Source organism: Palaemon carinicauda, chromosome 8 (assembly GCF_036898095.1).
Source record: "Palaemon carinicauda isolate YSFRI2023 chromosome 8, ASM3689809v2, whole genome shotgun sequence".
Classification (NCBI taxonomy): Eukaryota; Metazoa; Arthropoda; class Malacostraca; order Decapoda; family Palaemonidae; genus Palaemon; species Palaemon carinicauda.
This window is the reverse complement of record NC_090732.1, coordinates 127509893-127531302: the sequence shown is the minus strand read 5'-3', so window position 1 is coordinate 127531302 and position 21410 is coordinate 127509893. Positions and strand designations below refer to the sequence as shown.

The following is a 21410-nucleotide window of genomic DNA, read 5'->3' as shown; positions in this document are numbered from 1 at the left end:
ATTTTGACATTCCGGCAAGTAAGTTTGTTATTGTATGGTGTATATAATGCATATATAGTTGCGGTATACTGTATAGTGCTTGGGTAATTAACCATCATCCTTGGTGAACTAGATTAAGGAGGGGGGGGGGGAAATTAATGCCATGCCAGAGGCCCTTGACCATTACAGAAGTACCTGTTCTTCCCTATTTGAGGAGAGAAGTTTCTTTAAGGTGCAGTGTCTGTCTCGGTTTTCTGACAATTGGGGTTCGTGTGCAGGGAGCCGGAAGTTTTCGCAATTATGGAAATCTGAAAGTTCACCTGTTGGAGGAGGTAGTGTTATTTACGGTAATATTTCGGTATCTCGATGGGTTGCTTTTATGATGGTAGACATACATTTGGGAGGTTTTAAGTCTTGAAGATTTATCGATATTTGCTAGTCATAACCAAAAAATATTTTAGCATGAAGCTACTACTAAAGTATTATGTTGGTATGAGAGAATATCCTTATTTTTGTATTGCTTATTAATGGTTTTTAAGAGTTTTAAGAGTAGTTTCTTATCTATCTTGGCCCTTGTATTATATAGTCGGCAATTTGCACATGCTAAATTTTAACGGAGTCTACATTTGTCTAAATTTTGTTGCATTGATTACCTAGTGCTTATAACTTAACCTTAGTAATATTGAAAGCCTTGGATAGCACCTATGTATGTATTTCTGGATGGGGTTTGGGCACTAAATAATTCTTGCTTGCAGAAGATTGACAATCTTGCCAGTGGAATAGAATCTCGCTGCTTCTGTTTTAATGTGCACATTTTCCACAATGTGATTAATGTGACCTGGTAGAGGAATGAGGTAGATATGGAATTGCATTTTCTTTGTATTCGTATCTGTAGAATAGTTTGACATTAATCAAATTTTATAAATTGATGGAAAAGTGATTTGGTGTTATGACTGGCTGTGTTTGCAACTTGAGACTAAAGGAATTACAGAATGTTTCTTCTATAAGATCTTCACTGAAGTATTTCACTAATATCTTGTTGGCTACACAAGTCTTTGCTTTAGGTAATTAAGAAAGCTTCTTTAGATTGGTATAACTTGTTCACGTATGCATAAAGTACTGTAGGTAGGAAGTATTATATTTATATGAAATTTCTTAAATATACCTGGGGTTGGGGGGTACTTAAAAAGGAGCTTTGTTAATTGCAGAAGGTCTTTGCCAAGTTCAATGTGAAGCATGGGTTCTTCTAGCAGGTATGTGCTGTATTGTGTAGTTTTTCTGAAGATGTTGAGTTACCAAGGTTTTATCGGTGTTTCGTATGACTATGCAAGCACTCCTTTAATCAATAAAACAGTACTGTATTCTTGTCACACTAGTTTTTGATAGTAACATGAAGTTTGTGGCATGCAGTGGGAGGGCGCTAACGTTCTTGGAAAGTTTTTGTATTTGCAGTTGTCGTCGTCTCGACCTTGTAACTAAAATGGCTGCCACAGTCCCCCTTTACATTTTTGGTACATCTTTGGATTCTTTAGCCTATACTTTGTTATGTAAGCCAATTTGTACAATGTATATAATGTATACATCTTTATCACCAAAGGTAATTGGAAATAAGGGGCTTGGGATCTCACAAAGTTCTTAGGACTATGCTTCCTTTATAGCAGTGGGTACCTTCCAATGTTCAATATTCATGTTTAGAATTCTTTTGAAGTTAAGTAATTCAGCAAATTATATTTGTATACCACAAGTCTCTGAATAGTTATGTGGTTGTTTATTGGTCACTATTTGCATAACTTAGATTGATTATCCTCAATCCTGCTGATATTTTAAATTAATTTTGATGGGGGTGGGGTGTATTCTAACACTAGAGGCTATTAGATTTTACAGAAGTTTTGGACTGCTGTGTTACGAGACGTATGTAGCGCCCCAATCTGGTATCGATATGATCTGCAGTTCCTGTGGTTTGTCGACTCTGCAATATAGTAACATTTGTCGTAAAGTTAGGAAAACCAGTTTTTTAAAGCTGACTAGCAAGTGATATTCTTTTGAAATATGAGATACATAACTGTAAGGGGTTTGGGGGGATAATAACAAGGAAAGTTTTGTAATTTCAGAATTTTCATCCTTATAGGTTTTAGGATTCATACTCACTGGAGTCTTTGAATGATTTTGACAACCAAGCAAGTAAGTGTGTTATTGTAATGTGTATATACTGAATATATCATTACTCGGCACTCTTGGTATATTAGATTTAGGGAAGGGGGGTTGTTAACCCCATATGCCAGAGGTTTTTAGCCATTGCAGAAGTACCTGATCCCCTCCATTCGAAGAGGGAAGTTTCCTTCGGGTCGGTTCCTACAGTCGGTGTTCGTGAGCTGGACGCCAGAAGTTTTCGTTGGTTTTGGAAATCGGAAAGGCCACCTTTAGAGGTAGCGTTCTTTATGGTATTTCAATACTGTGTATTGGAGAGTTTCTTTTAAAATGGTAGACATACATGTGGCAGGTTTTATCGTAAAAACTTTATTTGCCTGAGGAATTGCTAAGAGATGTTTTGGCATGAAGCTGCTACTAAGAAAGGTTAATGTTGATATAAGAAAATACCCTGATTTTGATGTTTCCAGTAATGGTTTTTAAGAGTAGTTTCTCCTTTATCTTGGCACCTCTTTATTGCAGTCTGCGATTTACACTTGATAAATTTTAACTTTGGATTTGGGACTTATGCATTAAAATATTAAGTGTAAAGTTGTTGCATCATTGCATGTATTAGTGTTGACATCTTTTGGTGTCCTTATTGATGATAGAAGCCTTGGGTAGCACCTATGCATTCAGGGGGTGCTTTGGGCACTAACGATGCTCTTACTTATTTAGCCAATGTTTGTAAAAGTTCAACATAATCCTGCTTCATCTATCGTAATGTGCACCACATCTTTTCTATGTGAGTAATGTGCCCGGTAGAGGAATGAGATAGTTAGAATTTGTTTCCACTCATTGTGCTTTGTGTATAATATAGTTTGTGAAATTAATAATCAAATTTTAGACTGATGGAAAAGTAATTTTGGGGGATTTGGTTGGGTGTGGGTTCCTAACACGGACTTTTTAAGGAATTACAGAATGTTTCCTCTGAATGATCCTTAGAGTTGTCACTTAAGTATTGTTTCACTGCTGTGGTGGTTATCAAGTCTTCGCTTTAGGTAAGTGAGGAACTTTTAAGATTGGTATAACTTAAAGTGGAGTTTTTATGCACACAGCACTGTAGATAAAAAACACTAATATAATTAATTGCCGAAATGACTTTGGGATGGGGGGTTACTTGAAAAGAAGCTTGATCAATTGCAGGTGTCTGCCAATTTCCAGGTGAAGCATGGGCTCTCTCAGGCAGGTATGTGCTATGTTGTCGTGTATTCCTGAACATGTTGAGGTTTAATTAATAGTTTGATATGAATGCATAGCAGATTCTTTAATACAGTAAAATTGTACTGCATTCTAGCAACTCTACTTCCTAATAGTTAACATAGTGTGGGACTTCCACGGGGGAGGGTAGCTAACGTTCTTGGAGAGCTTTTGTATTTGCAGATGTCAGTGTCTCGCCCTCCTAACTAGAATGGCTGCTTGATATATCTGCCACTGTTCCTCATTGCATTTTGGATGCTATGGTGTAAGTTGATTAGTGTATGGTTTATAATAGTGCATGCATCTGACAGTACCAATTATAGTTGGAATAAGGGGGGAAGGGGGTTTCTCAAGAGGAATTCTTAGTAATTGCAGAAATTTGCACACATCCATGATCTGAAGAACTACGCTCTTCGGTGCTGTGGGTACCTTACTTCCCCAGGAAGTAAGTGAAGTATTTTTAGTAAATGCTAGAGATTATGAAGTTTCTGTGGCCTCCTACAAGAGAAGGTAGTGTCTTTACAGTATGTTTTAGGTGTGGCAGTTTTCTTATTAAAACCGAGCTTGAGGAATTTCCTCATTGGTAATATTTTCATGCTTATAAAATAACCTGATTATGGTGTTACAAGTATATCTGCCACTTATGTGTGCTGCAATGCACATTGTACTAGAATTTCACATGACTTTTGCTTCAAAATCTTGTGTAATATTGCATGCATTTCAGCGCCTGTATCTTTCAACCTTAGTAATGTTGGATGCCTACAATAGCAACCAAGTATTGGGGTTCGGTTGGGCCACTTAGAAATGCTCTCTATACTTTCAGAAGATTGACTTTTATGTGAATGTCTGCTCAGCAGAATCTTGCTTCATCTGTTGTAATTTGTTCATCTTTATGTAATCTGACCTGGTACAGAAATGAGGTGCAGTTTTAATTCCCGTATGTCCACTCTATGATTTTTGATCTGTATAATATAGTTTGTGAAAATATTTAGTTTTGACCAACTACTGTAGAAGTATGTTTGGGGGGCATGATGGGGTGTGGGTTCCTATCATGAAACTTTAAGGAATTACAGAAAGGTTCCATTGAAAGAACTTTGGGAGAAGGGTTTTCTTTAATGTTGATTGTCGTCAAAAGTTCCAAGTGAAGCACGTTGTCTTTCTGGTAGGTATGTGTTATTGAGGATGTATCTGTTTTGGATGAGTATAGTAGCAAAGTCTTTTAAGCAATAAAACACTGCTTTATTATAGTTATAGTAGTTTCCTATTGTAACGGAATTCAAGGCTTAGAACGGGGAGTGGGGTTACGGGCCCAACTTTCCCGGAAAGCTTTCGTATTTGCAGAAGTTGGTGCGTCTCGCCCTCGTAACTAAAGTGGCCGCGTGACACGTCTCCAAAGTCCCCTTCTTTGCATTTTGGATGCTTTGGTCTCCACTTTGTAAGGTGATAACTGTCTTGTATATAATGTTGCATCTGTTTTAAAGGACCAATGGTCATTGGAAAAGGGGGGGGGGGGGATCTCGGAGTTCTTGGTAATTGCAGAGATTTCCACACTTCTACCATCTGGAGGACTATACTTTCTTTGGTGCTGTGTGTACACCTTCCATTGATCAGTGCTTGTGTTCAGAACTCAACCAAAAGTAAGTGAAGTAGTTTAGTAAATGGTATAGAGATAATTAAATTTCTTTGTCACATTCAAAAGGAACTTTGGTTTTGTTAATAATCACTGAATAAGATAGGAGAGGTGTTGATTAATTACTTGTAGTACTTGCATTTTCACTTTATATATATATTGATTATTCTGTTACTGATATTTGAAATGGGTTTCTGGGGGTGGGACAGTATTCTAACTCGAATAGGGTTTCCGGGGTGGGGCAGTGTTCTAACACAAGAAGCTGTTGGATTTTCCAGAGACCTTGAACTGTTGCAGTACGTAGCACCCAGTTTGTTATGGATTTGTTCTGCGATGGTGATGTATTACTGAAAGGTATCAGTGTTACACGCCTTGATAAACTTTCAAGCCGACTTGCCACATATATACCTCTGAAATATGATAAATGAAACGATTATGTTAACTGTTTTCAAGAAGGGGATGGGAGTGGGAAATAACATGGAAAGTTCTTTTTGTTTCCAGCTATTTCTTCTAAGGTCTTGTGATCCAAACTGGTTAGGATCTTCATACGTGGTTAAATGGTGGTGTTAACATTCCATCTAGTAAGTAGGTTATTGTATGGCGTGTGTAATGCCTATATTATTACCCAGTACTATTGGTATATTAGGTTAAATATGGAATGGGGGGATGTTAATATCACACCAGAGGCTCTTAACCGTTACAGGAGTACCTGTTCTTCACCATTTGAAGAGTTTCCTTAAGCTGCAGTGGCATTGGTGTTCGTGTGTTGCAGGTCCAAGTTTTTGGATAAGGAGTTCCCCAGGTAGAGTTTCAAGTTATGTCATTAAAACTAAACTTATTTGTTTGAGGAATTAACATGAATTATTTTAGTGTGAAGCTACTGCTGAAGCCTTGTTTTAACCCTGGATAGGTACGGTCCTCGGACACCCCTTTAAGGGTATACTCGGACGCGAACGACCCCGACGCCAAAAAAAATTCTTGAAAAATCAGTTTTTGCAGTAACCTCCTTTTTTCTTTTGCCAAAAAAAACTTCAATGAATGCTTAAAACAACTGTAAAGATAAATACTACTCATCTGCAGAAAAACTATTTATTATAAATATTTTAAAAAATTAAGTAGAAAAAAAAAAAGACCTGACATAAAAATTCATAAAAAAAAAGTTTATACATATATATACAAATCCTTTTAGGAATTGATTCTTGAATGTTTAGGACACATCTTGATGTATTTTGGATGAAGTCAGACCCATGGAGGTGAAGATCTGAAATGTGAAAAAAAGGGTAACTTTTTTTGGCCAAAAAAAATTGTCCAAATTTCATGAATTTTTTTGGGTACCCAAATGAAATAGGAAGTGGCTAATTTTTTTAGGGAATAAACATATGTTATCTTAAAATAGAAATATGTAAAAAAATCTTCATTATTTTGTAAATTACATTTATATCAGGGGCCATATCTAAAGGTAATTTTTTGAGTACTTGGAAATTTCGTAAAAAAATACATATATTTAATATATAATATGATATTTATGCAGGTAAAAATATAGCAAAATATCACAAATTCTATAGGGAACAAGAATATATATAGATAGGGCAGCTTACGCTTCGGATATGTCCACAAAATGGCCGCCAACCACACTGACTCAGACTCCCTAATCTGCCACTTGAAATGTAGGAAGGGTATGTCAATTTCAAGGTGTTATTTACTAATCTAATTATTATTGGATATGCATAAAAATTGTATGGTGGGTTGCTGGATAATTGTCGATTATTTTACGACTATAAAATTAAAATTCTGACCCAAAAAATTTTTTTTGAAGGGAAATAAAATCGAAAAAAAAAAATGTAAAACAATATTTTAGCTAAAAAAATTTGATGATATTCAATCAAAAAAAAAGTAAACAAAATTTTCCGACAAATAAACATCTAGAGGAATCATTACTCTGTGATAGTTCCTTAGTACGTAGTAATTTTGAAAGAATTGGGAAAAAACGAAAAAATGGCAATCACCGGAAAATCGAACACATACCTATATATACACCATATCTGGCTAAAAAAAAGATAGGCATGGGTAGCCAGATCATCTAGAAACACTTTCCAACACTATAAAAATATAAGTTTTGCGACACTACTTGCCAATTCCTTACGGTAACATGACTAAGCAAAAAAATGCAAAACAAATAAAAAGGGGCACTCGTGGAAAAATGGCCATTCTAATATACGGCATTTCAGAAAAAAAAAATTTCAGCCACGTGCTAGGCAAACCATCAAGGCATATTTTCCGACAAATAAACATATAAATGAAATATTACTCTGTGATAGTTCCTTAGTACGTAGTAATTTTGAAAGAAATGGGAAAAAACGAAAAAATGGCAATCACAGGAAAATCGAACACATACTTATATATACGCCATATCTGGCTAAAAAAAAAATAGGCATGGGTAGCCAGATCATCTAGAAACACTTTCCAACACTATAAAAATATAAGTTTTGCGACACTACTTGCCAATTCCTTACGGTAACATGACTAAGCAAAAAAATGCAAAACAAATAAAAAGGGGCACTCGCGGAAAAATGCCCAACATTCTAATATACGGCATCTCAGATAAAAAAAAAAGACATGCACGTGTTAGCCCAACCATCAAGGCACACTTTCTAACACATAAACATGAAAAAAAAATCAATAATATACGGCAATTCCTTACTACGTAGTAAATTTTTACAAATATTGAAAAAAAAACAGAAATTGGCAACCGCAGTTAAATACCCAATATACCAATAACTACGTCGTATCTGACAAAAACAAAATCACGCATGGGTAGCCAGATCATCTAGACACACTTTCCAACATTAAAAAAGCAAAAGTTTTACGACACTATTTCGCAATATCTTACGGAAAAATGACTTGGCAAAAAAATTAAAAAAAATTAAAAAGGGACACTCGCGGTAAAATGCCCGACATTCTAATATACGACATCTCAGATAAAAAAAAAGACATGCACGTGTTAGCCCAACCATCAAGGCACACTTTCTAACACATAAACATGAAAAAAAAATGAATAATATACGGCAATTCCTTACTACGTAGTAATTTTTACAAATATTGAAAAAAAAACAGAAATTGGTAACCGCAGTTAAATACCCAATATACCAATAACTACGTCGTATCTGACAAAAACAAAGTCATGCATGGGTAGCCAGATCATCTAGACACACTTTCCAACACTAAACAAGCAAAAGTTTTACGACACTATTTGGCAATATCTTACGGAAAAATGACTTGGCAAAAAAATGAAAAAAAATGAAAAAGGGGCACTCGCGGTAAAATGGTCCTCGTGGTGATGAACGACATTTTAACTAAAAAAAAAAACATGCACATGGTAGCCAAACAATCCACCAAGACTTTCCACAACTGATAACCTATACAAGTTGCACCATTCTACGACAATTTCATAATACGTAATAACTTTGATAATTATGCAAACTACCTCAGAAGGGTAAACTCGGACGCGAACGACCCCGACACGTCTCAGAAATCGGGGAAGGAGTACAGCTACAGCAATGCACATCTGGACACTACTAGAGCGTGTAGGGGAGACACCTCCTGCAGGTCGATCACCCACAAATTCAGTCACAGGGGTGAGTCACGTGAGAAAAACCTGTTTTTTTTTTGACGCTCGGGGTCGCAAACGACCCACCGTACCTATCCAGGGTTAATGCTGATAAACAAGAAAATATCCAGATTTATTTGCCAGTAAAGTGTTTTGAGTTTGGCTCGATTCTCTCTACTGTATAAGCTTCTTTTAAGCTGCGATTTACAGGTGCTAAAATTTCGCTTAAGGAATTTTCTATCGGTTTTCTAGTTTAGATAATTTAATATATTTAGTAATATTTGTGGAAACCATAGATAACAGCTAAGTATAGAGGGGGGTTTGGGCCACTAACCAAAGGTCTTACTTGCAGAAGACGGACACTTTTGCCAATGTCTCGCCTGAATCTTGCCTAAGCTGGTGTGATGTGCGCGTATGCTTTTCTGCCGTGAGAAATGTGACCTGATAAAGGAAATGGGTATAGTTTGGAGTCCCATTTTACCATTCTGTGATATATGTTGATCTGTAGAATATAGTTTGTGAAATTATTAAAATTTAACAAACTGGTGAAAGTGTGCTTGGAGTACGGTTTGGTGTGGGTTCCTAACACGAGACTTTGCAGTTACCGTTAAAAGATCTTTTGGTTGAAGAGCTTTCCTTAAAGTGAAGCGTATCGCCACAATGTTATCGGTTGTCGTTAAAGTTCCAGGTGAAGCGTGATTTCTTTATGGCAGGTATGTGACTGGTGGATGTACAGTTATCCTGAATATCTTACCGAAGATTTATCATTGCTGGTTGATATAAGACTTCATAGAATGTTTTAAGGAACAAAAACTATTGTACAGTATTGTAATTTGCGATGGTAATAGAATTAGAGGGGGAAGGGGAATTAGAGGGGGAAGGGGGACTTAACATGGAAAAGTTTCATTTTTGCAGATCTTGCTGTCTTGCCCTCATGACTAGAATGGCTGCACGACGTGTCTGCCACAGTCCCAATTTTTGTGTATGTTATGGTCTCTTTGTAAAGTTGATTACTGTCTTGTATATAATGGTGCACAAAAATACCAAAGATAATTGAAAAAAGAGGGGGGGTGGGGTTGGGGTTCTCAGAATTTTTTAGTAATTGCAGACGATTCCACATGTCCGTCATCTGAAGGACTACGCTCCGGTGCAATGGTACCTTGTTTTGGTCCGTGGTAGTGATCACTCCCTTTCTCAGGAAGTAAGTGAAGCATTTTGGTATATGGTAGAGATTGTAATGAAGTTTCTCTGCCATAATGTTTGGATTAAGAGGTACTAGGTGGTTCTTTTTAATGACTCCTCGTATGGTCTCCAATTCGTACAGACCGAAATCCTTCTTCCGTATATTGAATGCTTGTATCAACATTACATCAAGTTGATTATTGTAGGGTGTATAAAGTGTGCATATCTTCATTCATCAATGATTGTAAATTAGATTGAGGTTTTGGGGTTGGGGGGGGGGTGTTAATCTCACACCAGAGGCTTCTTAACCATTCCAGAAGTACTTGGTCTTCAACATCGGAAGAAATGTTTTCTTAGGCGCAGTGTCTGGTCTGTGATAGTTTGTGTTCGTATGGAGGACATCAAAGGTTTTTTTATATATGTATTTCGGCAACTCGAGGTCACCTGCAAGAGAAGGTATTGTTCTAACAGTTAACGTTCCAGTATGTTTTATTAGTGGTGGTATATACTAGGTGTGGCATTCAAATTGCAAGTGATAAGCTATTTGCTAGGTATTTCCTCCTATTGGTAAGATTTTCATGCTTAATGTATAAGATAACCTGATGTGGTATTGTTAAAAATGTTCTTAGAGAGAGATCCCTAATATTGTCTGCCACTTTCTATTATAATATGCAATTCACACTTGCTAGAACCTCACTTTGCTTCAACGTCTTGTGTGCATTTTAGTACACGTATCTTGTGGTATCCTTTAGTGATGTTAAGTACCTTTGAAAGCAACAGAGTATTGGGGCCGAGTTTGGGACACTGAACAATGCTCTTAATTGCATTAGCTGAACACTCACTGCCAGTGGTGTTTTATATTAATCGGCATGTGACCTGGTAGAGGAAATGTAGTTTTCATTGCAAGTCTTCACAATAGATTATAAAAACTACTATAAACTAATAGCAGTATTAAATAGTTTTCTAAAGTACGACAGTTTGTGATCGTGACAAATTTAGAAGCATGGGACGTAAGGGTCAAGTGTTGGAAAGGTATTCTTATTTGCAGATGATATTCCACCTTCTTAGACTAAAATGGCTGCATGTTCTGTCTGCCACACACACATTGCATTTTGGATGCCTTGGTCCAACACTTTGCCATGTGAGTTAGTAGCTGTCTGTTACTTATTCAGTGCATAAATCTATAGAGACTATCACAAGTATCATAAAGGTCACCGCATTGTAAAGGTAGTGGTCTTAGTGATGGCATTTAAATGTATTATTGGCGAGTTGCTTCTAGATTTTGTTTTAAAGCTCGTTTGCCCGATTAATGAACATGGATTATATTAGCATGAAGCTACTACTAAAGCTTTTTCATATTTTAGCTTCTGAAATTTGCCAGGAAAGTGTTTTTACGGTGTTCACTCTTTTCTCTTTGCCCGTCAACTATACACTGGGCAAGTTACAATTGCTACAAATTCATTTAAGGACTTTTTTTTTTTTTTTAAATACTTTTTTGTACAGTATCCTTAACCATATTGGAACCTTTGGATCGAAGCTTAGTCTCTGGGTGGGGTTGGGCCACTAACCAAGTTCTTCTTTGCAGAAGAGGATGCTTTCCAATCCGTGTTCAACCAACTCTTGCTTCATCTGTTGTAATGTGCACATATTTTTTTCTGCTATGAGGAAAGAGGTACCATTTGTATTTCATTGATGTATTTTGATCTATAAAATAATTTGTGAAATAAAGTTTCACTTGAGAAAATGTTTGGGGATATTGTGGGGCTGTGGGATCATAATGAGACCTTAAGAATTGCAGAGAATTTCCAGAATTTGGAAAGAAAAGTTGACCTTAAGTGAAGTCTCGCTACAGGTTGTTGTCTAAGACATCGCTTTAGGTGAGTGAAGAAGTTCCTTTAAGAAGAGTATGATTATAAAAGTGGAATTTTTATGCACAAATTACTTTAGATGGATAATACAAATGGAATTTTACGATATTATTGGAATATGCTTTGGGGGAGGGGGGGGGTGGCCTTAAAGAGTATGCTTAATTGCAGGTGAAGCATGCTTTCTTTCTGGCATTTGTCTCTTGTTGATGTGCGTTTGTCCTGAAGGTATGACTCCGAGGTTTCTCTTTTTTTAGTGCTATTTTGTTGGCTTCACAAAACTCTTCTTTAATTCAGTGACGGTAGTTTTCTGATAACCAAATTAGAAGTTTGGGGACATTCATTGGGAGGGAGGGGACGCTAACGGTCTTGGAAAGCTTTTGTACTTGCAGAAGTTGGTGCGTCCTGCCCTCGTAACTAGAGTGGCTGCTTGAAATGTAAGCCACAGTCCCCCTATGCATTTTGAATGCCTTGGTCTCCACTTAGTAAGTCAATTGCAGTATGGTATAATATAGTGCATACATCTTGCAATACGAAAGGTAATTGTAATATAGGGGGGCCGGGGTTCTAGCCAGAAATTCTTAGTAATTGCAGATTTTTCCACACCTTTCACCATCCGAAGATCTACGCTTTCTTTGGCAAGTGTTCATGTTCTGAGTTTCGCCGGGAAGCAAGAAATATTCTGGTAAATGTATAGATTATGATGAAGTTTCTGTGCCCTAGATATTTGAAGTGCTTTTTCGGTGGTTCTTGTTAATCACTGTGATTAAAGAATGGGGAATTGGGGGTACAATAACATGGAATGCTCTTTGTATTTGCACAGCGGTTTTCTCGCCTTTCAAGGTCTATGGCTCGTACGATTGGAATCCTCCTCCTGTATATTGGATGTTTCTATAAACATTGCCCTAAGTTCAATATTGTATGGTGTATACAGTACATATATTTATTCAGTATTGGTAAATTAGATAAAGGGGTTTTGTTAATCTCTTCCCAGAGGCGCTTGACCTTTGCAGAAGTTCTTCATCTTCATCTGAAGAGAAGTTTTAGGTACAGTGTCCTTTTCTGACCGAAGGTGTTTCTGTGCAGGACATCGAACCCTTGCTATGCATGTGTTATGGCAACTCGAAATGGTATTCCACAAAAGGTAGTGTTCTTAAAGACAGCATAGCAGTAATTTTTATTGGTTGTTATATATATACTAGTATGTGTAGCAGTTTTCATATAAACCAAGCTATATGCTTTGAGGAATTTCCTCTGGTTGAGATCTTGCATGATGTTAATTCTAAAATTTGTAAAATTTTCTTGCTGGTGTCCCAAGATATAATTGTGGTATGGCTAGTAAAATGTATCACGAGTCTTGCATAATGTTCTCTGCCACTTATATGATCTGCAGTTCACTTGAGGAATTTTATATAAATACTTTAAATATATTGCATGCATTTCATAGTGCACACAGCCTTTGGTATACTTACTATTGGACACCTTTAATAGCAACCAAGTATTGGGGTGGGGTCGGGGCACTTAACTCTTCCTACTTTCAGAAGATTGACCGTTTTCCCAATGTTTGTGCTTACCTAAATCTTGCTTCATCTGTGATAATGTGCTCATCTTTTTTATGTGAATGGGACATGGTAGTAGAAAGGTACTTCATTTATTGATTTTTCCAATCCCTAATTTATGTTATGTAGGATATAATTTGTGATATTTCAATTTGACAAATTGATATAAAAGTATTTTTTGGGTTATGATGGGGTGTGGGTTCCTAACACGAGGCCTTCAAGAATTACAGGATTCATTTGAAAGTTCTCAAGAAGTGTACTCCTTAAGCGACTTCTCGCTGCTAAGATTCCACTCTTAGGTAAGTGAGAGTGAGTATTAGATATTGGTTCAAATATTGTGGAATCTTTTGGCACAATACTGTAGATAGAAAGTACTAATGAAATTTTATGAAACTGCTGGGGGTGGGAAATTTAAAAGAAGCTTGGTCAATTGCAGGTGTTTGCAAAGCTCCGTGTGAAGCATGGTTTCTCTCTGTGAGGTATGTGATTCATTGATGTGTAATTGTGAAGATATTGATGTAATTAAGTTTTCAGTGGTATTAATAGTTAAATGAGTTGGTGACGCTTTAATTTGTTTGATAAAACTGCACTGTATGCCATGGCTGTAGGTTCCTTTAATAATAAAATTAGAAGTGTGGGACAAGCAAGGGGGGGGGGGGGGGCTAATGTTCTTGGAAAGCTTTTGTATTTGCAGAAGTTGGTGTCTCGGCCTCGTAACTAGAATTGACTGCCCGGCATGTCTTCTGGAATCACCCTTTCTTTTTTTTGATGTACTTAGAGAAGGCATCTGCTGACACTTGTAATAATCACCTTGAAGCTCACTATGTACTGGTTTTAAGTTTGTGCTATTGATATTACTTGTGTTAGGAATGCTAGTGAGTCTTGTGTTATAATTAACTATAAATCTGATACTGATAAAATCCTTTGAGGTTGAATCAAATGGATTGAAAAACACAAAAAAGGGGAAACCAATTGCAAGGGCCTAGTAACTTTAGTTTCAGTATTGAAATGTAAATAAAGCAAGTTAGATAAAAATTTGTTACTAGGTTGGTCAGGGGTGGGCCTTGGTGGGGTTTCCCCCTTTTTAAAAAGAAATTTCCAATAGGGAAGAGCAAGTAATACCTGGGTGCTTGTACTGATTGGTTGATTCTTTTGAATAAATTGCTAAGTTTCATATTAAACACTGCTGGATGTATCGCATTTGAAAATTCACGTACTGCTTGTTTGAGGCCGGCTACGATTCCTCCCGGGTTGGGTTATCACGTCGAGTTCTTGGTAATTACAGATTTTTCCGCACTTCCGCCATCTGAAGGACTAAGCTTTCTTTGGTGCAGTGGTCACCTTCCACTGGTCAGTGTTCATGCTCATAACTTAGAGTAAGAGAAGGACTACGCTTTCTTTGGCGCAGTGGTCACCTTCCGCTGGTCAGTGTTCATGTTCATAACTTAAGAGTAAGAGAAGGACTACGCTTTCTTTGGCGCAGTGGTCACCTTCCGCTGGTCAGTGTTCATGTTCATAACTTAAGAGTAAGAGAAGGACTACGCTTTCTTTGGCGCAGTGGTCACCTTCCGCTGGTCAGTGTTCATGTTCATAACTTAGAGTAAGAGAAGGACTACGCTTTCTTTGGCGCAGTGGTCACCTTCCGCTGGTCAGTGTTCATGTTCATAACTTAAGACTAAGAGAAGGACTACGCTTTCTTTGGCGCAGTGGTCACCTTCCGCTGGTCAGTGTTCATGTTCATAACTTAAGAGTAAGAGAAGGACTACGCTTTCTTTGGCGCAGTGGTCACCTTCCACTGGTCAGTGTTCATGTTCATAACTTAGAGTAAGAGAAGTAATTTAGTGTACACCCTTCATCCGTTATAATGAGGATGTCATAGACGTAGTCTCTCTTGCATTGAGAAGTGTGACCTGTTGCAGGAATGAGGTACAGTTGGTATTACTATTATTTCTATTCCCTGTGATGTATGTTGATCTGTATAATACTTTGAAACAAATAATAAAATTAAACACTGAATGTTAAGTGGTTTGGAATGGTAACGTCTTTTGGGAGTTGCATGAAATTTTCAAGGAAATATTTAAAAGAAATTTTCTTTATAGTGAAGTGTTTTAATTGATGTTATGGGGGCGAAAGGCTAATGCTCGTGGGAAACTCTATGTACTTGCAGAAGTTGCTGTGTGTCTCGCTCTCATAACTAGAATGACTGCACACTCTCTGCCACAATCTCCCTCTGCATTTTGGATGCTTTGGTCTTTGTAAGTCGATTGCTGTGTTGTATAAAATAATGCATAAATCTTAGAACGCCAATGTTAATTGCAATAATGGGGGCCGGGGTTCTTACGCGTAGCTCTTAGTAATTTCAGATTTCCACGCTTACAGCATCTGAAGGACTTCGCTCTCTTTGGTACAGTGGTCAGTGTTCATGTTTAGATCTTCATGAAGAAGTAAGTTCAATAAATGGTATAAAGATTTACAGATGTTTGAAATGCCTTTTAGCGGGGTTCTTGTTTACTAATATTAAAGATGAACCGGGGGTCGGTGGTCAGTATAATTGAAATCTCTTAAAGCTCCTCAACACGCCAAGTAGCTTTTGTTCTCCAAGAAACTCGACACACCCAGTCTTCCTCCTCCAAGAGCCTCGACAAACCGAATATTCCTCTTATCTCCAAGAGCCCCGACACACCAGGTCTTCCTCCTATCTCCAAGAGCCCCGACACACCAGGTCTTCCTCCTATCTCCAAATACTCCTCTTATCTCCAAGAACCTCTACACACCGAGTCTTCCTCCTATCTCCAAGAACCTCGACACACTGAGTCTTCCTCCTATCTCCAAGAACCTCGACACAGTCTTCCTCCTATCTCCAAGAACCTCGACACGCCGAGTCTTCCTCCTATCTCCAAGAACCTCGACACACCAGGTCTTCCTCCTATCTCCAAGAGCCCCGACACACCAGGTCTTCCTCCTATCTCCAAGAGCCCCGACACACCAGGTCTTCCTCCTATCTCCAAGAGCCCCGACACACCAGGTCTTCCTCTTATCTCCAAGAGCCCCGACACACCAGGTCTTCCTCCTATCTCCAAGAGCCCCGACACACCAGGTCTTCCTCCTATCTCCAAGAGCCCCGACACACCAGGTCTTCCTCCTATCTCCAAGAGCCCCGACACACCAGGTCTTCCTCCCATCTCCAAGAGCCCCGACACACCAGGTCTTCCTCCTAACTCCAAGAGCCCCGACACACCAGGTCTTCCTCCTAACTCCAAGATCTTTGACACACCGTATCTTCCTCTTATCTCCAAGAACTTCGACACCGGATCTTCCTCCTATCTCCAAGAACCTCGACACACCGAGTCTTCCTCCTTCTTCCAAGAACCTCGACACACAGAGTCTTTCTCCAAGAACCTCGACACACCGAGTCTTCCTCCTATCTCCAAGAACCTCTACACACTGAGTCTTCCTCCTTTCTCCAAGAACCTCAACACACCGAGTCTTCCTCCTTCTTCCAAGAACCTCGACACACCGAGTCTTTCTCCAAGAACCTCGACACACCGAGTCTTCCTCCTATCTCCAAGAACGTGAATACAGCAAGTCACTTTCATTAATTTGATTGATAAAACTGTATTATATTCTATGATCTTAGCTTCTTTTCATAACCAAATTAGAATTGTGGGACAAGCTGGGGGGGGGCCCCTAATGTTCTTGGAAAGCTTTTTTATTTGCAGAAGTTGGTGTCTCGGCCTCGTAACTAGAATGACTGCTTGGTATGTCAAATCACCCATTTTGCTTTTTTGATGCAACTTAGAGAAGGCATCTGCTGACACTTGTAATAATTTAGCTTGAATCTCACTATACTGTATACTGGCTTTACGTTTGTGCTATTGACATTACTTTTGTTATAGAATGTTACTCTGTTTTTATAATTCACTATAAATCTGATATTGATGATAAAATCCTTTGAGGTTGAATCAACTGTATTAAAAACCAGAAAAGGGGAAACCAATTGCAAGGGCCTAGTAACTTTAGTTTCAGTATTGAAATGTAAACTAAAGCAAGTTAGGAAAAAATACTTGTTACTAGGTTGGTCAGGGGTGGGCCTTGGTGGGGTTTCCCTTTGATAAGAAATAATTTCTAACAAAAGAGCAAGTAACACCTTGTTGCTTATACTGATTGATTGATTCGTTAAGAAGAATTAATTTGCAACATTACTTCATATACGCATTTAAACACTACTTGACATGTCCCATTTGAAATATCACCACCTTGTGACGCTGGTACTTTTTTAGACACTTACTTTTTTCTAGGTTACGTTTGCTCATGCAATGGTAATTTGATAAAGGGGTGGGGGATTCTCACGATGATTTCTTAATAATTACAGATTTTTCCGCACCTCCACCATCTGAATGGCTAAACTTTATTTGGTGCAGCGGTCGGCTTCTATTGGTCAGTGTTCGTATTCAAAACTTTGAGTAGTAAAGTGAAGTAATTTGGTGTATACTTTTCAAGTGGCATTGTTCTGAAATATGAGAGTGCGATGTTTTGATAGTCATTAAGAAGGGGTTGGGGGGGAAGATAAACACGGCTAGTTTTGTAATTACAGGATTCCCATCTTGGCTATTCAAAGAATTCGTACGGAATGGAACTTATTACAGGTTTGGATGTTTGTGTTGACATTCCAGCAAGTAAGTGGGTTATTGTATGGTTTATATAGTGATAATATGATTGGCCTGTACCCTTTGTAATTTAGATTATTGTTGGAGCGGAGGGGCGGGAGGTTTAATCTCCCACCAGAGGCTCTTAACAATTACAGAGGTACCTGTTCTTCATTTGAAGAGACCTAAAGGTGCTGTCTACGTTCATGTGCAGGACACTCGAGAAGTTTTGGATGTTGCGGAAATCAAAAAGTTCCTATCAAAAGAAGGTAGTGTTGTTTGTGATGGCATTGGAATAGTCATTATTGGTGGGTAACTTTTAGATTGTAGACATACGTATGGCAGATTTTATAATCTTGAAAACCTAACTTGTTAGGCTGCGGAATTTCCGTTAATTGAGGGTGAAGCTAAATCTAGAACTTTTTTTTAATGTTATGAGGGAGAACATCCAGGTTTTGGTATTCTTTTTCTCTTTCCTTGTCTTTATAGTTTACAATTTAAACCTGCAACATTATCAGTAGAGGAATTTTCCATTGAAAGTTAACATATTTTATGTGGGTTTTAGAGCTTGCATAATTTGGTATCCTTAGTGTAAGTGAAAGCCTTGAATACCAGATTATTAGGGTGTGGTCAGGGCAATAACAAATGGTATATTATATAACATTTCAGGAATGTGTTTTGTACAGAACCTTTTAAGTACTGTAATGCGTTTTTCATGTTGAAATATTGAACCGGGTGGGTATGGGGATTGTATTAACCTTTGGAAGGAACTTGATAATTTCAGAATCCCCAAAAATAGCCGTCGTCCAGGAAGCTACAATTTCTCCTGCTACTATACGTGTGAGTTGGTACTCCACATGCACTAATTGAAAGTGAAATAACCTGAATTTAACAATTATTTTGAAGATAGTGGCTATCAGCAATTATCAATTTGATAACCTTTTTTGGAGGTTTGGGGAATTTTGTTTGTGGTTAGGCTTAAAAGAGGAAAGGTTTCACGATCTCTAAAAACTGATTTTCTGGAAGTTTGTCAATACTTGTCTTAAAAAAGCAATTAATTTTACAATATTATTCATTGATTTACATTAATTTTCTTTTACATTACTTATCCAAGTAAAAGTTTACTTTGAATTCATATTAATCCCTGTACGGAATTGGAAAGCCCTATTAATGAAGGATTGTTATTTTTGGGTGGGTGTTGGGGTCTGGGAGACTCAACACAACACAAGATCTTTATGATTTCAGGATTAGAATTTCCATGTTCCTTATCATTTACGTTGAAGTACAGCAAGTAGAAATTTCACTAAATGTGAGTTTCTAGTTCTCTGATATAGATTCTTTTGAAATTTCAATATAGACAGTTGCAATAGTTCTGTCCTGTTTTTTTTTGGCGGGGGTGGGTGGAACTAAGCACAATATCCTTGAATATTGCAGAGTTACATTTCTGAAAGCCACCAGATCCACAATGTCGTCAAGTGTTTCGCTAACAATGCTAGTCTCGCACGTCCTGTTCTAGTGAGCAGAAACCTAATGTTTTAGTGGTTATATCTTCCAGCTCTTTTATGTACTTGGTTGATACTTTACAGAGTAATTTTAAAGATTTTAATAAAAAATTATCTGGATCTTTGATCATTCTAATCTGATAACTTTTCAGTGTCAAATAGTAGGTTCTATGATAATTGTAGTAACTAATAAACTAAATTCTATGGTTTTACAGTAAAGGTTGTGTAGCATTCTTTTTACACAATACAGTTGATTTCCTTATATTTGTACTGTAAATGAATTTTTCATGAAGTATTTGGTTCTTTGGGGGGAAATTTCAATACCACCTGATAATTGAAAGGGGGGGGGGAATTAATACATGAGATTGTCAATTTGCAGTATAGCACCTAAGAGCAGACCACCTACAGTTTATGGTGTGGCCCATGTGACTAGCAGTTAAATCTATACAGGTAGTTATTCTGATGTCTTAATTTACTTTATATTATTTATTCGAATATCTAATTGACTTAGTTTTGTGTATAGAATAATTGTTACTTGGCATTTACTTTAGATGTTGAAGATTATGGTTTTTGTAAGAAAGTGATCTCTGGGAAATTTCAATGATGATCTTTTAATCATTTCAGGCAACTCCCAAACTTCATTTGGATGTTTTGTTGATGGTATACACATGGCGAGGTTTGATGTTTACCGTCCTCGGAAGTATAATGGGAAGGTTCAATGAAGAGACTGCGTGGAATGTTCTTGAAGATTTTGTATGGAGTCCCTTGGAGCGCCTTGTTAAATGAGCTGTGGGCGAGGTTCAACGCAGACATTATCTGGAATGTCCTTGGAGCATCTTGGCAATTCTCGATGTTGAACCCTTCCAAGGTCCTGGCAAGGCTGTTGTTCGGTGGTCCGCTGCAGTATCCTGGTGAAGTTTAGCGCTGATGGTCCCCAGCATCATCCTTGCAAGGTTCTGCGTCGATGGTCCCCAGCATCGTCCTTGCAAGGTTCTGCGTCGATGGTCCCCAGTAACCTGCTTGCAAGATCTCTAGCAACATCCTGGTGAAGTTTGCTGGCAAGGTTGTATCGATGGTCCCCAGCAACGTCCTGACGAGGTTCAATGTTGTGGGTCCCCAGAAACTTGTGGTGATGCTGTCGGTGGTCCCCTGCGACTTCCTGGCAAGATTGTGTCAATGGTCCCCTGCAACATCCTGGCAAGATTTAGTGTTGATGGTAACCAGCTGTGTCCTGTAACATTTAGTCTATGGTCCCCCGCGACATCCTGGCGAGTTTGTGTTGATGGTCCCCTGCGACATCCTGGCGAGGTTGTGTCGATGGTCCCCCGCGACATCCTGGCGAGGTTGTGTCGATGGTCCCCCGCGACATCCTGGCGAGGTTGTGTCGATGGTCCCCCGCGACATCCTGGCGAGGTTGTGACGATGGTCCCCCGCGACATCCTGGCGAGGTTGTGACGATGGTCCCCCGCGACATCCTGGCGAGGTTGTGTCGATGGTCCCCCGCGACATCCTGGCGAGGTTGTGTCGATGGTCCCCCGCGACATCCTGGCGAGGTTGTGTCGATGGTCCCCCGCGACATCCTGGCGAGGTTGTGTCGATGGTCCCCCGCGACATCCTGGCGAGGTTGTGTCGATGGTCCCCCGCGACATCCTGGCGAGGTTGTGACGATGGTCCCCCGCGACATCCTGGCGAGGTTGTGACGATGGTCCCCCGCGACATCCTGGCGAGGTTGTGTCGATGGTCCCCCGCGACATCCTGGCGAGGTTGTGTCGATGGTCCCCCGCGACATCCTGGCGAGGTTGTGTCGATGGTCCCCCGCGACATCCTGGCGAGGTTGTGTCGATGGTCCCCCGCGACATCCTGGCGAGGTTGTGTCGATGGTCCCCCGCGACATCCTGGCGAGGTTGTGTCGATGGTCCCCCGCGACATCCTGGGGAGGTTGTGTCGATGGTCCCCCGCGACATCCTGGCGAGGTTGTGTCGATGGTCCCCCGCGACATCCTGGGGAGGTTGTGTCGATGGTCCCCCGCGACATCCTGGCGAGGTTGTGTCGA

The 21410-nt window shown here is 39.0% G+C and overlaps 1 protein-coding gene across 1 annotated transcript; it reads left to right on the top strand.

The window, feature by feature from the left end:
* Positions 1-1215: 1215 nt before the first annotated feature.
* On the top strand, positions 1216-20718 carry LOC137645436 (uncharacterized). The gene is made up of 3 exons (XM_068378244.1): positions 1216-1232; positions 15777-19807; positions 19982-20718. Exons 1-2 carry the CDS (start codon positions 1216-1218, stop codon positions 16783-16785), a joined length of 1026 nt encoding a protein of 341 aa, XP_068234345.1. The 3' UTR covers positions 16786-19807; positions 19982-20718.
* Positions 20719-21410: the final 692 nt, after the last annotated feature.